The sequence below is a fragment of the Rattus rattus genome, chromosome 2 (genome assembly GCF_011064425.1).
Source record: "Rattus rattus isolate New Zealand chromosome 2, Rrattus_CSIRO_v1, whole genome shotgun sequence".
In the NCBI taxonomy this organism is placed as follows: domain Eukaryota; kingdom Metazoa; phylum Chordata; class Mammalia; order Rodentia; family Muridae; genus Rattus; species Rattus rattus.
This window is the reverse complement of record NC_046155.1, coordinates 33,895,509-33,914,592: the sequence shown is the minus strand read 5'-3', so window position 1 is coordinate 33,914,592 and position 19,084 is coordinate 33,895,509. Positions and strand designations below refer to the sequence as shown.

Below are 19,084 nucleotides of genomic sequence, written 5' to 3'. Positions count from 1 at the left end.
TAAAATAGAACCGTGCACTTAATGTTCTCAGCACAATACATGGTAGGTAGTAAAAATGTGTCTGTAAGTGGTAGTGTTTGCTAGTTACTATTTACATGAAGTTCCAGAAACAAAACAATTTTATAGTCCCCCTCACCCTTCTTTGTAAGGCCTACACTCTACAGCACAGGGGAAAACAAACCAAACCCAGTTACTACCACCAGGAATGGCTGACTTTTCTGTGCCTTAATTTCTTCACTAGTTAACGGGACGAGTATTTATTTTCTGTCTTTACAGGTTAGTTGTGAAGATAAACGTAGTCACTTCGATCAGACTTGATTCTTCTGCAGTGTGTGTCTGCTTCCTTCTTGCTACCCAGTCACAGAATCAATGTCTCACTGTTTCCAGGGAAACAATAAACTTCCCTCTAAATCCTTAGCAATCTCTTCACCTATGAAGAACAAATCATTAAATCTATGTCTAATTATTTTCTCCTGAAGGCATACACCTATAACCCCAGTGACATTATTTATCTTTGCTAGCTCTAGAGTTGGAGTTCCTTGGGAAAATAAGCAAAAAGATGCTTTAAAGCACGAAGCGGTAACAGCTGCATGGTCCCTGTCTTGGGATTTCTCTAAGTACATTTCAGTCTTCTGTGGTAGCCACATGTTCTCCTGGGATAGGCGTGTTTTAGAATCTCTGACATCCCGATTTCAAATAGGGAAGAGTGACACTAAAATGTCAGAACACATTTGATTCGTCTGGACTTTGTCACTAGCAAAAGGGACAGCTAGAATGTCTCTGAAGTTTTCCAGTTCCAGTATCGTGTTCTTTCCCTGTACTCGGAGATGAATGAGCACAGCGTAGAATGAGACTGACTTTCTGCACATGAGCAATTATGGGTAAAGGACAATAAGGAATGCTTCAAAGATGAGAGGAATTGAGCCAAAGAATGCCAGCATCATATCCAAAGTATTGCCAACTCAAACCGACACACATTTGTTAAGCCAAGTTCTGATGACTATAAATACCACAAATTACTAATGGGAAATAGGTAAGACTTGCAAATAAATTTGTGCCTTATAACAAGATAATATGCAGGGGTGTTTCACATTTTATATTTGCATGGCCTTTGTTTTTTTTTTTTTCTTTTGCTGTGCTGGGAATTGAATCCAGGACCTCATGGAGGTCTAGTGAGTTATCAGCCACCAAGCTACACCCACAACCTATTGCTTTTAAAACACACTCAAATCTGTAATCTTCTCTTTAAGACACATCTAACAGGGAAGCTTAAATAAACTATATTTCTTGGCATCGACTTCACTTTTCAAAGTGGCAGTTTCTGTTTCTTGCTTTCTCAGCAGCAATAGGCAGGACCCTCGTCTAGTTGATGTTGGGTTATCTTTCAGATTGGTGAGCTATCAGCTATAGTGACAGAACTGGGGGCTCTAGGGAATAGCGATTTATTGGAAAATATACCCAGAATAAATTTTTGCATAATAAGGTTTTGTACAAGAGCCATTTAAATTCTTATGGCTCTGTACTCTACGGCTGTGTCAAAGTCCTGTTGATTAATGAGGAATGAACTAAACTATTTGACATTCCAGAATTTGGCAACACATGGAAATTCTCAAACTAGAGCTGGAAGATGGCCCAGTCGGTAAAGTGTGTGTGAGACAACCATGAAGACTTGAACTGGATCTTCCAGAACCCTCATAAAAGCCATGTGCCAGCACTGGGGGGAATGGGAGACAGGGAAATTCCTGGGAGTGCAATCAGGCCAACCTTGGTGACTCAGCATGCTCCAGCCTAGGTGAAAAAGCTTCTTTCAAGAAAACAAGGCGAAGAGTGATTGAGGGGAATGCCTAATGTTGACCTTCAACTTTATACACACACACACACACACACACACACACACACACAGACACATACACAAACACACACCCCACACAGACACATACATACACACACACATACACACACATACACACACACACACACACACCCCACAGACACATACACAAACACACACCCCACACAGACACATACACACACACACCCATACACACACACACACACACACACACCACAGACACATACACAAACACACACCCCACACAGACACACACACACACACACACACCACAGGCACATACATACACACACATACATGCACACACATGCACATGCACCCACAGATACACACATGGGTAGGTTTGGAAGATTTGAGAGAGAAAAAGAATTCACAAATCGGGAAAATACCTCAAAGGTTAGGAGCATTCAATCAATATTCTTTGGTGACAATGATCAAAACTGAGAGTCTAACCCATTTTGTGGAAGAGGAGGAACAATTCCTAGCACCAGCCACTTTGGTTGAGGTAAGAAGTAAGGTTGGTATCAACAAAGAATGCTTTTCTTTGTTGTTGTAAAAATATAAAAAGTAAAAATGCTGTCTTTTATCCCCACTAGGTCTACATTGGCTAGATTGAGTTATACAGTCATAATCTCATTTGGTAACTAAGCTAAAAATCATTGCTTGGTATAGAATTTATTTGTCAAAAAACTTTAAAAGTACAAGGTTTAGAGCCAGTCCTTCTGTTGATGTCATTACAAACTTCTGAGTTCATTACACATGTGAGTTAAGGGCCAAATAGCAAATTCATGGCTCTGACTTTGTGAGAGTACTTTCAAGATAATATTAAGATACAAAGACAACAGTCCAGATTACTTTATATAGATAGATGCTTTTCAAAAACATCAGAAATACACAAAATTTGAGTTTTAAAGTTATTTCTCTTTTGTTGAGACATATCTGCTCCTAACAGTTCCTCTTTGGAAGATTTAATGAAGAATTTGAACGTCTTCTACCTCCAGGTGAGGCAATACTTTGTGGCTAGGCAGTCACTGGACAAAACTGCCTGTTTCATCTGCAGACTAATACTGTCCAGAAAAGGACAAACTATGCAGTATAGTTGACTGATAAACTCTGCCAAGACAGGATGATCAGCCCTTCAAAAATCTGCATTTCAAGAGTCTGTCAGTTGATTTTGGGCCAGAAGGCTGAAGACTTGAGCTCACATGTTGCTAACAGGGGACTGTGCTAGTGGAGATTTGTCTCTACAACCTCTCAGTTCTGGAAGCCGTGTTCGGCTTCCTATGTGTATATATTTGGTCTTTCTCAGATTTCTGATGTGGTTGAAGACTGGTAGTCTCATAGTCAACCCAAGCTGTTTAGCATTGAGAAGGATAATAAATGTGAAAGGGTGGTTTTTCAGATGGCATATAATCTTAAACCAAGATATAAGTCGGGTATAAAATTGTAGTCTTTTAGGATAGATGACAAGGTGCTTTAGTTAATGGACAAAATTAATGGACTGGGTGTTGAGTGTATCCTACGTTTTGTAAATTGTAGAATGGTAATAATTGTACTTACTTTATATATAAGTGAAAAGGCCTATTAACTGGACAAAAAGGGGGAAATGTTGTGGTTTGCCCTAGAGTTATCTGTATTTTGATGCTAATTCCACTGCCCCAAGGAGGGCTGCCTAGTCACAGCACTCAGGGCTCAGGTGACTTCACCAGAACCTTCTCCCCATTTAATTTGTAAAATACCGGTGAGGGCAGGAATAGGATAGAAGGAGGCCTGTCAGTGGATGAGAAGGGCAGCAGTAAAGTTTGAAGGAAGAGGAGGAGACGGGAACAGAAGAGAGTGAGAGAGTAGCCGGTAGACAACATGGAAAGTGACGTTAAGATTCTGCTCTGTGTATTTACAGGTCGTTATTAATGTTCTTAAGGGATGGATGGTACTGGGCTTTGTATGTTTAGGTGGGCAATTATATCTCATCAATTGGGTCAAAGGTTATTGTGTTGTGTGTTCTTTCATGTGTAGATTTAAGTGTAATGGAGTGTGGGGTGACTGGTCTGGGCCACCACCGAGTTGGGATGTGTGTTTCTGGCTTGGAAACTGCCTTGGGAATCAGATAGGTAGAGAGATTGCTGACAGCTCAGAGAGAGGCCTTCAGCCGTGTGATATGGGATAGAATAAAGCGGGTGAGAGGCTTTACTGGCTGAGAATTAAGATATCCAGCAGATATCTTGGGTCACTGTGGTGCCAGATCTACAGTGGGATAAAAGACAGCATTTTATTTTATTTTATTTTTTTAATTTTTACCACAACATTTCTTTCCTGTCAATTCTGGTTTTTCTGTAGAAACAAGGAAATGATACAGATTGAAACTCAAAGAGAGGACATTTCTAGGGTTGGGGCAAAATGCCAGAGCCCGATAATACAGGGTGATAGCCCTGGTTACTGGCTGAGATGGCAGTTCAAGTCTGCTAGGCTTCTAAGCGAGTTCCACATCAGCTTGGTGACATAGGGAAACCATGTCAAAACAAAAAAAAAATGCTTTTTTGTTGTTTATAAAGGCGCTCAAAAGTGTCACACTTGCTAAGAATTCCTGAGGTCCTACTTTCTCAGCACTGAGGACAGGGAAACACTATCCAAAATACATCTAGAATTGAGAAATAGGAACTCTGGTTAAAAGGAGTGAAGAGACACAACAGTGCTATTCCAACAGCAACTCCCTTTCAGATGTGGTCTCTCTCTCTCTCTCTCTCTCTCTCTCTCTCTCTCTCTCTCTCTCTCTCTCTCTCTCTCTCTCTCTCTCTCTCACACACACACACACACACACACACACACACACACATACACTTCAGAATTGACTTCTTCCAGAAACGTCTCTTACTTAGCACAACATCGATGAATGGTGTCAGGTGCCAAAAAGAAAGACAGTCTGAAGGATCTCACGACTGTTGGCAGAGGAGAGGCAACCCACCCTCCACACAGTTTGCATTTAAAGATGTCGTTGTATTTTTTGTTTGTTTGTTTGTTTTCTTGCATCCAGTCATCTTTGCAGAATTTAATGATTTCCCTGAAACCATTTAGGAACATTTAATGACATTCCCTGAAACAGGGACATATCAACTATGATAGGGCAGGAAACCTACACTAGCTAAATGCTCTAAGTGGGTCGTTGTTGTTCTGTTTTGTTTGAAAAGCAGAAAAAGCAGAAAAGAAATTAAGAGCAGAAAAAGTAAGTAGACTGTGGCAAGGGACAGGAAGGGACAGGAGGGAATACGAAAGTTATTTAAATCCATGCCTTTCTTAAGTAAACCGTTTTAAAGTCAGATATCCCTTGGTTGTACAGTCTACTGGAGGAGGTACTAAATAAGTCAATGTACTGTCCAGCACCTACTGTGTGTCAGGCATTGTCTGGTAACTGCCTGGAAAAGCAGTGGAAAGATACATTTTCTCTTATAGCATTGTCTACATATCAGTGAGTGTTTTTGTCATCAGGGAAATGGACACTTGTGTGTGTGTGTGTGTGTGTGTGTGTGTGTGTGTGTGTGTGTGTGTGTGTTAAAGCATCTATGCATGCATGCAGACGAAGTGTCATATTTTAAAGAATTGGCTGTGTTAGTCCTCAGATCAGATGGTAAGTCCTAAGACAGTCTGGGGACAGAAATCTTTCTTGCTGAGGAAATGAGCAGGCGGGTGTTTGTTCATTGAATTGTTCAGCCCGCTGAATGGGGTGCATCTATACATCGTACAGAGATACAGAGGATTGTCAGCTTTTCTCACAGCGTATCAAGTTAAATATTCCTCTCAGGAGGTTTGACAGAAACTGTGTTCAGGGTGACATAAAATATTAACTCTTTCCAGGGAGAAAATGCTTATTTAAAAAAAATGTAGTCAGGCAATGATGGCATAGGCCTTTAATCCCAGCACTTGGGAGGCAGAGACAATAGGATCTCTGAGTTGGAGGTCAACCTGGTCTACAGAGCTAGTTCCAGGGTTCAAAGAAACACTGCCTCTAAAAATAAAAATAAGGAACGAAGGAAGGAAGGGAGGAGGGAGGAGAGAGAGAGAGAGAGAGAGAGAGAGAGAGAGAGAGAGAGAGAGGAGAAGAGATTATAGAGCTGGGTGGTAGGGAGATGGGGAAGGCCTGGGAAAGGTTAGGTGAGAGGAAAGGTGGTCAAAACAGATCATATGAAAGAGAATTTTTAATAAATAAAAAAAGAAGGCTATTAAGAAGTTACAGACCTTAAGGGATAACCACACTGGGGACTAGCTTTCTAGGGCTCCTGACCCACAAAGAAAATGAGTGCTTTGGCTCTCACTGTCACAGAGGGAGTTTATATCTCTTGTGCTGTACACACGCACACAACCCTGGAATGTCAAATTAGAAAGGAATCATGACGTCTACTCAATTTCAAGCCAAATTTTAAAAATGGATCTCTTTCAGGCTAGAGACAAGTCAGCAGTCAAAATACATGCTCTGCTCTTGCAGAGGACTGGAGTTTCGTTCCCAGGAGCTAAGGCAGGCAGCCCACAACCCCTTGTAACTTCAGTATCAGGAGATCCGTTACCCTATTCTGGCCTCCAAGGGCACTCACACACACACACACACACACACACACACACACACACACACACACACACACACACTTAAAAAAATCTTTAAAAATAGTATCTCTTTGACTCTTTCCTTGCTACAGATTTTAATATGTAGTCTAACCCTCACTCCTGCAAATTAGAAATTTGTTTCTCTCTCCTTTTCTGAATCTCTTGTGCCCATGTGATGTGAGAGCCTGCATTCTTATTTGCATGCTGCCCGTGACACTTGCCTGCCTCTTTTCATGTCATTCACATGTACCACCTCTTCAGTTACGGTAAAGTACTCATGAGGAATCATTTCTGACTTAGCTATAGTTGAAGCTGAACACAACGTTTGAGAAATGACTTTTCCAAATTTGTGAATGTGTCACAAAGAACTCCAGTTCAGCACTTCTGTTTCAAACCTGCGCTGGGCCCTGATACATGTTTGTGAGGATTTCCTCACAGGATACATGATTGCTTCTGCTTCATTTAGGCACACTAATAATTGTTTCCAGACAATTCTAGACGAAAGTCAGCATGCCAGTTTTATGTGGAACCTTCAAAACAAAAGCATGCTGGGCAGAAGGGAGGATTTTGAGAGGATTTCTCTCAGATCTAGAAGTCGGGCTCATGAACCTAGCCTAAGGTGGGAAAATGTAGGACAACCACAAAAGTCAAGGCCGTGGCTGGTAAGGATGGTATCCTGGCAACCTCAGTTTGCTGGCCCTCCCTCCAGGCCATGTTGTGTGTGTGTGGTAGCGTTGTGGATCTGGAACATAGATGTCTGAGCGTCTCATATGTCCCCTTGGGATTCTCAGAAGAAATGATTGAGTATGCCTGTCCCTGTTGCCAGATTGTGAGACACAGAAAGCAGTAGGCATTTTCGTGGCCTGTAGCCTAGTGAAGAAGTGCTTTTCAGAGGCATTCAAGTTATCAAACAGAAGACATAGTGCAGGAATAAGCACACCCAGAAGGACAGGTCCCTGAACCACCATACCCTCTGGGACAAGCTCACCATACCTTTCCAGGAAATGTCAGCACTCAAGAAGTAACAGGTCAGTAACAAGTCCTAGGTGACTGAAATAAATTACCTACTTAAAGACTTTGTGCCTCCTGGCAAACATGGTCAGTGCCTGGGGCTAAGTATGGTCTTAAGTGCTGGACTAGATTTTAGAAAGAAAGAGAGAAAGGAGGGAAGGAAGGAAGGAAGGAAGGAAGGAAGGAAGGAAGGAAGGAAGGAAGGAAGAGAAAAGAATAGAGAAAGAAAGAAAGGAAGGAAGGAAGGAAGAAAAGAAGAAAGGAAGAAAAGAGGAAAGAAGTTACTTTTTATTTTTCTCAGGTTCAAAACAAACAGGAAAAGACTTTTTTAAAAGTGGAAGGGGAAAAAGAGTGTGGGGTAGTGAAAATGTCAGCTCTCTAAATGGCAAGAATGAGTTGCTAGATGCCTGGCTCAGCCACACTCTTCCTGCCCTGTTCTGACACCAGCATAGACTGAAGGCAGACTGCAGTGACACAGTGTCTCCGTAGTAACACAGTGAAGCCTCGGCTCCATTGGAATCAGTAAAATGAAAAGCGATTTACTCTTACTCCTAGACAAAGCCACAAGGATGTCAGTAAGACCACAGTGCACAGCTTCAGGAAAACATGGCTATGCTATTGGTCTAGAAGTTGAAGAATTTAAAAAGGAGGAGGAGGATGAAGAGGAGAAAGGAGGCGGAGGAAGAGGGGGAGGGGGAGAAGGAGGAAGAGGAGGAGGAAGAGGGGGAGGGGAGGAGGAAGAGGAGGAGGAGAAGAAGGAGAAGAGGAGGAGGAAGAGGAGCAGGAGAAGAAGAGAAGAAAAAAAGAAAAAGAAGAGAAGAGAAAGAAGAAAAGAAGAAGATAAGAAAAGAAAAAGAAGAGAGGAAGAAAAGAAGAAGAAGAAGAAGAAGAAGAAGAAGAAGAAGAAGAAGAAGAAGAAGAAGAAGAAGAAGAAGAAGAAGGAGAAGAAGAAGAAGAAGAAGAAGAAGAAGAAGAAGAAGTAGAAGTAGTAGTAGTAGTAGTGGTAGTAGTCTGATCCAGCCATAGCAGTATACATTTATTTTATAATCCCAAGTCCTGTTTGAAGTTTAAGATTATTACCAGTTTGATGGTAGGCTGGCCCCGACATGCAAAGATACTGTCCCAAGAGAAGGGAGGGATAAATACAAAACAAAACAAAAGGAACCACAAAGATGAGACATGCCTTTTAAACATACATCAAAATGCGAATGACCCTGGTTGCTCAGAGTATGGCTTCGTTGTACAACAAACGAGAAGAGGCAGCTTTGGCGATAGCAAGCCTGTGTGAAGTCTGAAGTTACGCAAAGGTTTCTGGTTTGTGTTCACTGATAAGATTAGGAACTGCGAGATAACAGTAGTAAATCTGAAACAGAAACCACCGTACAATACCTTAAAGATGAAAAAAGTTTGTGTTTGAGAGAGTAGCATTTGATCCTTCGTGAATATTTAGGGATTTTTGTTTGGTTGGTTGGTTTGGTTTGGTTTGGCTTTTTTTTTTTTTTTTTTTTTTTTTGGTCATCTGGCTTTGATGGCAGTCATATCAGCTTACTGAATCAAGGATAGTAAATACAACCTATGTTTAGTTGAGCTTCTGTGCTGGGCTTTGTGTGGTCAGGGCTGTCTATTTCTCCTAGTGCTCTGAATTCACCTCTGCCACCTCTGGTCCTATCAGCTTTGCTTCATCGTGAGGGAAAGTCTGCCTTATTTAAGCTGACTGGACAAAAAGCACAGAGGTCACTTAAAGCTGCATGGAAAAGAAACGTTGGCTAAGTGGAAAGCTCTGTCATGTTGTTCATTAAAACTTGTCAGGGACTGGAGAGATGGCTCAGTGGTTAAGAGCACTGGCTGCTCTTCCAGAGGTCCTGAGTTTAATTCCCAGCAACCACATGGTGGCTCAAAACCATCTGTAATGGCATCTGATGCCCTCTTCTGGCGTGTCCGAAGACAGCTACAGTGTACTCACATACGTAAAATAAATAAATGCTTCTTTAAAAAAAAATACTGTCACTGCCGTCCATTGTGAGCCATCTTTCTGATGTGTCTCTGGGCATCGTCCCTACAGAATACTTGCTATAAAAGTATGCTGTGCCTTCTTACCTATGTCCCTCTGATTACCCGTGAGACAGAAAAAAAAGTGATTTAGTTGACACTCAGTGCTTCTCTAGAACTGGGAATAAAGAAATATGTTTCCCTTTATAGTTGGAGAGAAGTGTGGATTGACTGACTGTCTTCTGTGGATCAGGGCTCTGTTTGTTTTGTTTTGTTTTGTTTTTTATGAATAGGATGAGAAAGAGAATCTAATATTCCAATGATCCTAGCTACCCGGACTCCTGGGAAAGTATTGGAAAAGATTTTTTTTTTACTCTCACATTCTAGAAACTTTGCTTTCAAATCTACAATTTGAAAATGGACATTTTAAACTGCAAATAGATGGGTGAAAACATGGATTATAAGGTAAATAGCATTCCGTTCAAATTGAGTTGTCTCTCTTCCAGATCATTCCATCAACATGAATCTTACATAAGTTAGAAGCATTCTTTTATGCTATTACCCTCACAAATTATGGCTACAAGAAGACTTACATAATAAGGTGAAATTTTCAAAGAATGCTGCAAATAAAAAACAGTTTGACAGACACTGTAAAAGCAAGCTTTCTAAAATTGTTCGCAGAAATCCCGATCAGTGTATCTGAGTGGGAGTGGATTTGTTGAGCTGGACTGCTCACCTGGGCCCAGGGGCCAACAGGGACCAGCAGGGGGACAGCTCTGTGTGCTACATTAACCCTGATCTGCTTTCCAACAGACATAAAAACATCTAACATTTAAATGCTTCTAACAATAAAAATTTCCTTACATTTATAAGTAAATTTATATCTGTGTATTTACACATCACACTACATGTGTTAAACAAAACAGCCTATTTCTGACAAAAAATTTTATACACACACACACACACACACACACACACACACACACACCTACATTGCCTTATATGCTTTATGATATGAGGCTGAGACCACAGTGGATTCTCCCCCAGCTTCTTACTGTAAGCGAATCACTCTACAGACCCTATATTTATGAAACATGTCACATGTACTTTACAGAGATCTTTCTCTGTAGTCAGGTCTTCGTTGTGCATACAGGACTGAGCTAATTATCAGCAGGAAAGTTTTCACCCAATTTTGCCATACTCAAATGTGCCTAAAATAAACTTCTCAGGGTCAGACTCCCAAAGTACAAACCAACAGCCGATACTTAGCTGTGCTGAACCGAACTGCCTTCTTGCCTCCGGGGGACCACCACTATGCTAGCCATGATGGTCACAGAGACTCCCCGATCCAGGCATTTATGCTGAGTGGGGCTTGGACAATTGTTTGTACAGACTGTGACTGCTGTTTCTAAATTCTCACGACTGTGGGGTAATGGAGCTGTGTACAAAGGAGTAGTGGTTAGAGAAGATGTCCAGTCATTTCCTCCCTAAAAGAGAAAGGTTGCTTGATATTGCAATTATCAACTCCATACTTAAATAGCAGCAGCTTTCCTGGTGTAGCCAGATCCCAAGCCCCCTCTCCTATTGGACATCAATGATTTTGGGAGGTGGGAAGGATACTGGTAGGTTACTAAGTGGGTTTTCTTCCTGCTTCTGTGTGTTGTATGAACACGCCTATGTGCCTCTACAGCAAAAATAAAACAAGACCACAGGCAGTGGTACTTGTGCATGCACAAGTGAAGGTCAGAGAGCAACCTGAAACACTGCTGTCTTTCACACCTCGTGGGGCCCAGGAACCCACCTCTGGTTGAAACGTTTGCCAGCAGGCACTTCTACCCAGTTTTCCCTTTTGTAGAATTTATTGATTTGCTTGTTAGTTTGTGCTGGGATCAAACTCAGGCCTGGCACATGCTAGGCAAACACTACCACTGAGGTACTCTTTACACCCAAAACATTTTTTAATAAATTCCTTCTCTATAAAATATCAGGTAAAAATTATAAGGTAATAATTACCTTAAGAAGCACAAGCGGATTACCAGATATATGAGTGTCAAAGAACAGACCACACATTGCACTGACTAAACATACAATTATGTACCTGTGTGGATAAGGCTTAGAAGCTGTAAGTAAAATTGTTAAATGTCTCCATAAGACCGATTTTTTTTTTAAAAAAAAATGACTTTATTTTCCAGAATTTGTGTTTAATTTCACTCTTTTGGGGCAACTTTTAAATATTTGTTTGCTCAAAAAGAAGAAGAGACAGATCCACAGTCCTAAACTTGGTTCCAAGTGACTTTTGATGGCATTATTTCCATGCAGATTTAAAGCACATGCTTTTTGTTTCTCTTTAGTAAGTGGTCTCTGGTACCTAATATAACATATGTGCTTTGTAAGGGACTTTTGGAACCAAGAGAATTCACCCAAAGCACACAAGTTAGAAGGGGCTTTTGCAGGGGGATTTCCTGTTTCAAGTTTTTAATTATCTTTGAAAAGAAGTGATTCTTTCCAAATGGCAACCAGATGGTGGTGATCTGCCTCTCCATACAGCATGCTGGAGCCCTCAGTCTTTGATATCCTGGCAACTCCCGCCCTGAGAAGATTCACTCTCAAAGAGCTTACTAAGAAATAGTATCAGGCCCTGGTTGTCAGCTCTTTGTCACCTTTGACATTCCTATAATCTCAGTGACAGAGTAAAATAATCTTACATTAAAGTCTCAATCGGCTCCCAAGGCAATAATTCTGTCTATTGTAGACAGCAATGGCGGAAGACTTGGTTAACTGTCGTTGGTGAGGGATGCTGACCGCTCCAAACATCAACTTAATTCTTGTTTCTCAGTCTTGCTATGATTTAAAATTTTGGGTTTCGGGCTGAGAGGGTGCCTTAGTTAGAAAAAAAAACCTATGCGTCAGAACCCACAAAACTTGAATTTTCATCCTTGTTGTTAATGCTTTAATTTATATTTAATCTCCTTATTGCATTCATAAAACTTACAAGTCCCTTCTGGGATAAATAAATCTCTTTCAAAAATTGAAAAACATTTCCTATTTCTAGAGGTGTCTTAAAGAAAATGATTAAATTGTAAATTCAACAGCTGTCTTTGTCCACCCTTTAAAAAGAACCAAAATAAACCACAGTTGTATTCCTCTGCAAGGATTCCTGTTTGCTTTCTAAGTCACCTCTCATCTACTTCAGCCATTTTTAACAACTGCTCTAAGAAGTATGAAGAAAGTGGCTGTTAGTGTGCCATCCCTAAATACTGCACGATAAACCTTCTAATGACCTTGCACAACTTCATCACACACACACACACACACACACACACACACACACACACACACACACACAGGCATATACGCAGACACTATACTCAGGCATACTACACACACAAACATACACACATACACACTATACACACAGACACACTATACACACAGATACACTTATAGACACACACACACACACACACACACACACACACACACACAGAACCAACCACCACACAACAGGACTCACATAACACATAAACGCGGGGTAAAGTAAACTAAACTATTTTCCTATCCCCTCTAAAATTTTGTGAAGGTTTTAAAACTTCAGACTTGCTCAGTAGACAAAATAATAATAATAATAATAATAATAATAATAATAATAATAATAATCCCAGAAACTAGGTGAGGAAAAAAAATCTCTTAAGAAGCAGAGAGAAGGAAGAGCAGCAAAGGGCCCAGTTGCTGTTTCTGTAAATGGTGCTGGAGACAGGAGGATGTAGGGAAGGGAGTAAAGGAAAACTAGACCCCAAATCTACTCCCCGGAAATCACCGGCCTGTTATAAGAATCGATTTTGTGTTCGGTTCACACTCTGCCTCTATTTTACTTATGCTACAACTGAGGAAGCCATACTACATGGGGAGCCATATTGTAGGAGACAAGTGAGGTAACACAATGCTAGGATAATGGAGGCACTATGTTGGGCAAGGCCAGGTTCTGAGTAAGAACACTTCAGCGTCTCATGGGAGGGACGGAAGGTACTGTGACACCCAGCAAGGATTACGTGGGTGACAGGATTATGATGACGCTTTCACTCCTCTGTCTTCATAACACTGTTTAGTAAACTTTAATTTTCTAGGCCACGGATCACATAGAGCACAAATTATTCTTAATTTCAATATTTATGTACTGATATGTGTGTAAAAATTCACATGTGCATATATGTATGTGTGTGCCTTCTTTTAGCAAGGCTGTTTCCTGGGTGCTCGAGGCACACATCCTGTGGTAAAGACACAGCTACCCCTAAGCTGAGCATAGCTCCAGGCCGTTCGCATTCTGTTCCTTCACCAATAGGACTCTAAGAGCTGAGAGTGCTTCCAAGCCACTCACACAATGGCAATGATCAAGTGGGGACCAGGCAGTTTACAATGAGGAGAATCTTAAAATTCCCTAAAGGCATTTCTAAAGGCCAAACATTATGCATCACTTCTTAAAAAACCAAACGGAATTTTTCCTTCACAAGGTGCCAAGTGTAGAGCTTTTGCCATTCCACTCTTGGTATATTCTGGCTATCAGATGCAACCAGCAAACTGTTATGTCCAAAAGAAACTCAGTGCCTCGAAAGAAAAGGATCAAATTGTAAATTCAACAGCTGTCTTTGTCCATCCTTTAAAGAAGTGTGAAGAAAGTGGCTGTTTCTCCTCCAATGCCCCCCAAACTCCAAAAGGCTATTCGGCTGTCTAACTGTCCAGAAGTGAGCTCAACCTGGACTATGGGATTTCTGGCAGTTAGATAAATGTCGGCCAAGAGGAGTCCATTTTCCTTATCTCTGGCAGAAGGGCCAGAATGTCTAAGCGTATGCTGGCATCCCATGGAGCTGTTACACATTTCAAAGCCCATCCTAGCCCTTCTCACTGTCTCCCCTACCCTGAACTGTCCCCAGCTCATGGGCTTCCTTCCCTCTCCACCAGCCAATCATTCTGCTCATAACACGGCTCTCTGACTCTGCCTCTCCCCCACCCCATATCTGCCCCTCTCTCTCTGTTCTATTCTCCATCCCCTGCTATTGGCCTTTTTAGAGGATATCTCTGACCAGGTCCAGACTTCCGGCCATGTTCAGTCTACTTCTTTCTCTCTGTTCTTGACATTTCCAGATGCCTCTGGATGTTGTCTCTCTCATACCCACGGTAAAAACCTTCCCCGTCACCATATCATAGAGCCGTCATGTGATGTCATCAGCTTATATATCTGGTGCCCCACAAGGGGCCCAGCCTCTGCTAAGCAAACCAAGCTTCTGACTTGACTGTCCTAAGGAATGGAATACTCGTTTCTTCTGTTTTCTGACACCTACCATAGCCGACTCCAAATTCTAGAGCCCGCCTTCTTTCAGCGGCTTCTTCTTTCCACCTGCATCCTCCTCGAAGCGGCCTGCTCTGTCTGTTGACTCTGGGAGCTACTCTTGCTACAGTAGTCATGCTGGTGTCTCGGGCAGCTTCTCTCTCCCTACTGGGAACCCATTACACGGAAAGGGATGCCTATCCTTTGTGATTTGGGACATTTCTCGCTAACGAGTCTCTCAGTCCACTTGGGGACACCTGACCACTTGTGGATGCCCAGAATTGAAATTCTGGTCACCAAGAGAATTGCTGGTTCCCTCTCTCTCATCCGGTTCTCCCTCCCCACACGTTCTGAGCTCCTTCCTGGAGCTTGCTCTGTCTCCCTTGTCCATCTCCTCTCTCTGCTCCCAGCTGCCTCCTTGCTAGCTCTGTCTCTCAGCTCCCTCTGGAACTTACGGTGTCAATAACAAGAGAGAAAGCTGGCTAACTGCTTGTCTCTCTTCACCTCCCCCTAGGAGATGCTTGCTTGTATCTAACCCCACCCCCGGCCCCTTGGTGGCTCACTGGAGCCTGCTGTTTGAGACTCACATTTCTAGATGCACCCCGGGCCTCTGAGGTATTAGAATCCTCTCTCTGGTGGTGTTTCCCTAAGCCTCTTCCACTCCTGTCATCCTGTCACTGTGCTTCTAAAGGATGTCTCCTTGTCTGCTTGCTCTCTCTCTCTCTCTCTCTCTCTCTCTCTCTCTCTCTCTCTCTCTCTCTCTCTCTCTCTCTCTTATCTCTAAGCATGGGCTCTTTCCATTCAGAATGCTCCTCACCCACAGGCTGTCCCTTCTCAGGAAAAGAACAGTATGGATCATGGATCTAGGGGAGGAAAGAAGGTCAGTAAATGAGGTTGTGGAAAAGACTGGCTAGAAAAAGGCCTTCAGGATTACAGTTTTGCGCATGCCCTGTCAGGGAAACAGTATATGCACCATGTTGTCAAATTATCTGGTTTGCTTGTACCAAGGGTTTGACCAAATGTGCCTCTTCTGCTGCACTAGAAGGTCATTTCCCTTACTTCTAGCAGATGGGACATAGGAGACTACCTGTAGTGCCTATTAATCAGCACACCAAAGCACACGCGTGTACCGCAAGTGCCTGTTGCACATCTCTAAGTGCATGCTAGCATTCCAGCCCTGCTCACTGTCTCCCCTACCCACACTCCCTCCAGCTCATGGGCTTCCCCCCTAGCAACTCATTCAACTTAAAATCCTGCTCTTCTCGCTGTGATCTCTCCCGCTCTGCCCCTGCTTCTCTCACTAGGTTTTCTCTATTTTCTATCCTCTGTTATTTTTCCCTTCCGTCAGTTAGCCCTGGCCATGTGGAGTCTGGTGGCCATGTTCAGTTTACTTCTTTCTATGTTCTGGACTCTTCTAGATGCCTCTGGTCATTTTCCCTTTCATATCCACAATAAAAACTTTCCTCTTAACCATACCATGGTCATGTGTGTGAGTGTGTGTGTATGTGTATGTGTGTGAGTTTGTGTGTGTGTGTGTGTGTGTGTGTGTGTGTGTGTACACAAGCCTTGGACTTAGATCTGAATTCAAACGCAGCTCTGTCATTTGCTAGCTGTTAGATCTCTGTTGAATGTTTAAGCTCTTCGAACCTCATTTAAGCTTTCCAAGGGAGGAGAGGCTGTCTTCCTCCCTTCTCCACTGCTGTGAAAAACCGATTTGAGATCTCTGTGCCCCGGGGAGTTTTTAGGGACATAATAAACTCAGAACTGGATTGAATCCCTTTGGTTGGCCATTATTAACTGGCATTTGTGCAGAGGCCAAGTGCTAGAGGGTTCTTATTTCTGTGCCTGCAATAGGCATGGGGAGCTGGGACTCAGAGCCCTAGGGTTACTGGGACAAACCTGTTGTGAGAATACCAGGAGAAAGAGGGTGAAAGAAGAAACAAGACAAGCCAATATAAAAATATCCACCAGTCCGGCCTCCCACAATTTCACAGCTGAATTCCTGGAAGGGAAGGAGATTATTCTTCTGTTTGTTTGTTTGTTTACAGGAGTGTAAACAAATCTTCCGAGGCAAAGATACTTTGAAAAATCTTTCTCTTGGGTTGTAAACACCACCCTGGAGTCACTCACTTCCCCAGTTGAGCAAACTGTCAGAAGTGTCAAATACCACACAGCCTCACTCCACACAGAAAACTCCTCTCCTGCCCCAAAGTGAATCTTTGCCTGGGCAAGTCTCTAGGCCAGTGTCCCTCTCCAGCGATGCCAAAGCCATCTAAGAGCTGGCCAGCACCAATCCGTTCCCCACCTCCAATCTTCCCAGGACAGCGCTGGTGCTGGGAGATCGCTGGGAAATCCGCGCCTGGGGATCAGCCCTGAGCACTTAGCCTGGGGAGAGAGAGAAGGCAGCTACCCCGCATTTCTAAGCATCTGGATCTGTGGAGTGGCTGTCATCCAACGCCAGCCACATCTGGATTCTCACGTAGTGGTCCCCAGTGTGTAGCGTCCCACATCCCAGGCGTTCCAACGCTTACCAGAGGCAGGACAGCCATGATCCACAGCATATCTGCAGAAAGAGAAAGCAGTTCCCCGCCTAGGGCAGTCTGTGAGCCCCACCCACCAGTTCTAGACTGCCTCTGGGTGTGTACTTTGCCTGGGCCCGCCCTCTGGCACTCACAAACCGCTTCACGCCCACTCTGGGCTCCCCAGAAATCGCTTTGAATACCTGTATGTCACTTTTTTTGAGGGACCAGATACAACCTTTGTAAAGCCCCAGGGGTTGCGAGGAAGTTCTGCTGGACTCCGGGGAAATCCACTGATTCATCACCTCACTGATGGGGCCTGAGCAGAGGGAGGGCCGAAGCAGGGCTTGATTGCATAAATGGGCATTCCCCATCCTGGGCGCTTCCACAGTCACGCCCTCAGGTCAAGTAAGATTTTTTTCCTTCTGCTGTTGCTCGCCCTAGAAAGAATTCTGAACTCCTGATTGAATTGGACTTTGGTTAATTGCTGGAGACAAACACCATTTTGCCTTCTCTCAGCCTTCAGTATTGTGTCAGTGACAGGACTGTTGGGGGGTAGGGGGGGCAAGATAGATCTTATTAGGGAAGAGGAATAAAATAAGTAGTTATGATGGGGGATGGGAAAGGAGGAGGATGAATGGGAATATAGGGAGAGACAGCTAAAATTAAAAGGCATTTGAGGGATAGTATGGAAACCTGGCAGAAGCCTCCTAGAGTATATGAATATATGAAGGTTATCTGTAAGAAATCACCAAGTGACTGGAGCAATGGCTCTAGTAATTAAGAGCACTGACTGCTCTTCCAGATGTCTGAGTTCAATTCCCAGCAACCACGTGGTGGCTCACAACCATCTGTAATGGGATTTGATGCCCTCTTCTGGTGTGTCTGAGGACAGCTACAGTGCATTTATATACCTAAAATCAATATTTAAAACAAGAAATTGCCAAATAATGGGGGCAACAGAGCTACACGTGGACATCTCTCATCACCAAAGCAAGTTTCCACTTCCTTGACATTGAATTGAGCTGTTGACCAGAAGAGCTGCCTGGGAATTCTCAAACAATGCAGCCAGTTGCCGAGACTATAGGCTGCTCTCCACAAACTGACATCCACACAACTCATCAAATACGGAGAAGTTGGGAGCAAGAAGAAAGTGCCTCCGTAGAGCCTTCATCCCTGCATGCTAACATCTTTGGTACTGGAAGATACTCGGCACGCATGCTACCAAAGGACAAAGGTAAACATCACCTCCACCCCAAACCCGATGGTGTCCTGCCTTAAAGATATGCTAGTACGTAGAATGACACAAAGTTGGTGGGAGCAACCACCCAGTGTCTGATTTGACTTGTGGCCCCACTCCACAAGATGGAACCTAAAGCTGACACTAATGGAGAACCTGAGAGTAGATAGCCTAGGGGCCTAGGGATAGAACCAAATACCTACATTATAAAAACAGACAGACAGACAAACAACACGCCCATTCTAATAAAGTGACTCCTAATGCAGACACCCATCGCCAGATATTATTCAGAGAGTGAAAGCTACTGGAACACTCAGTCCTAAATGGGATGTCTCCATCAAATCCCTCCCCTCAGGGCTCAGGGAACCTGAGGAAAGGGAGGAGGCAGGAAGTGCTTACGAGCCAGGGGGTGGAGGAAGCCAAGGAAACGAGGCCCTCTAATCAACTGAGCAAAGTGACTTCCCAGAGACTGAAGTAGCACGCGCAGGGCCTGCATGGGTCAGCACCGGGGCCTTTGAATATCTACTTATGTTTAGTGTTTTTAAGGGATTCTGGAG

At 43.2% G+C, this 19,084-nt stretch overlaps 2 protein-coding genes across 2 annotated transcripts in view; one reads left to right on the top strand and one right to left on the bottom strand.

Annotated features, from left to right (window-relative positions):
- The window catches only part of Fas (Fas cell surface death receptor), a 33,417-nt gene extending 16,033 nt beyond the window's left edge, over positions 1 to 17,384 (bottom strand). The window contains exon 1 of the mRNA XM_032891816.1: positions 17,300 to 17,384. Coding sequence (XP_032747707.1) covers positions 17,300 to 17,329 — 30 coding nt within the window. The 5' untranslated portion in view covers positions 17,330 to 17,384. The remainder of the gene's footprint in view (positions 1 to 17,299) is intronic.
- Positions 17,385 to 18,349: 965 nt separating this feature from the next.
- LOC116893059 (non-histone chromosomal protein HMG-14-like) overlaps positions 18,350 to 19,084 on the top strand; it is a 7,197-nt gene continuing 6,462 nt past the window's right edge. The window contains exon 1 of the mRNA XM_032895021.1: positions 18,350 to 18,524. Within this exon, the coding sequence (XP_032750912.1) occupies positions 18,350 to 18,524 (175 nt within the window). The remainder of the gene's footprint in view (positions 18,525 to 19,084) is intronic.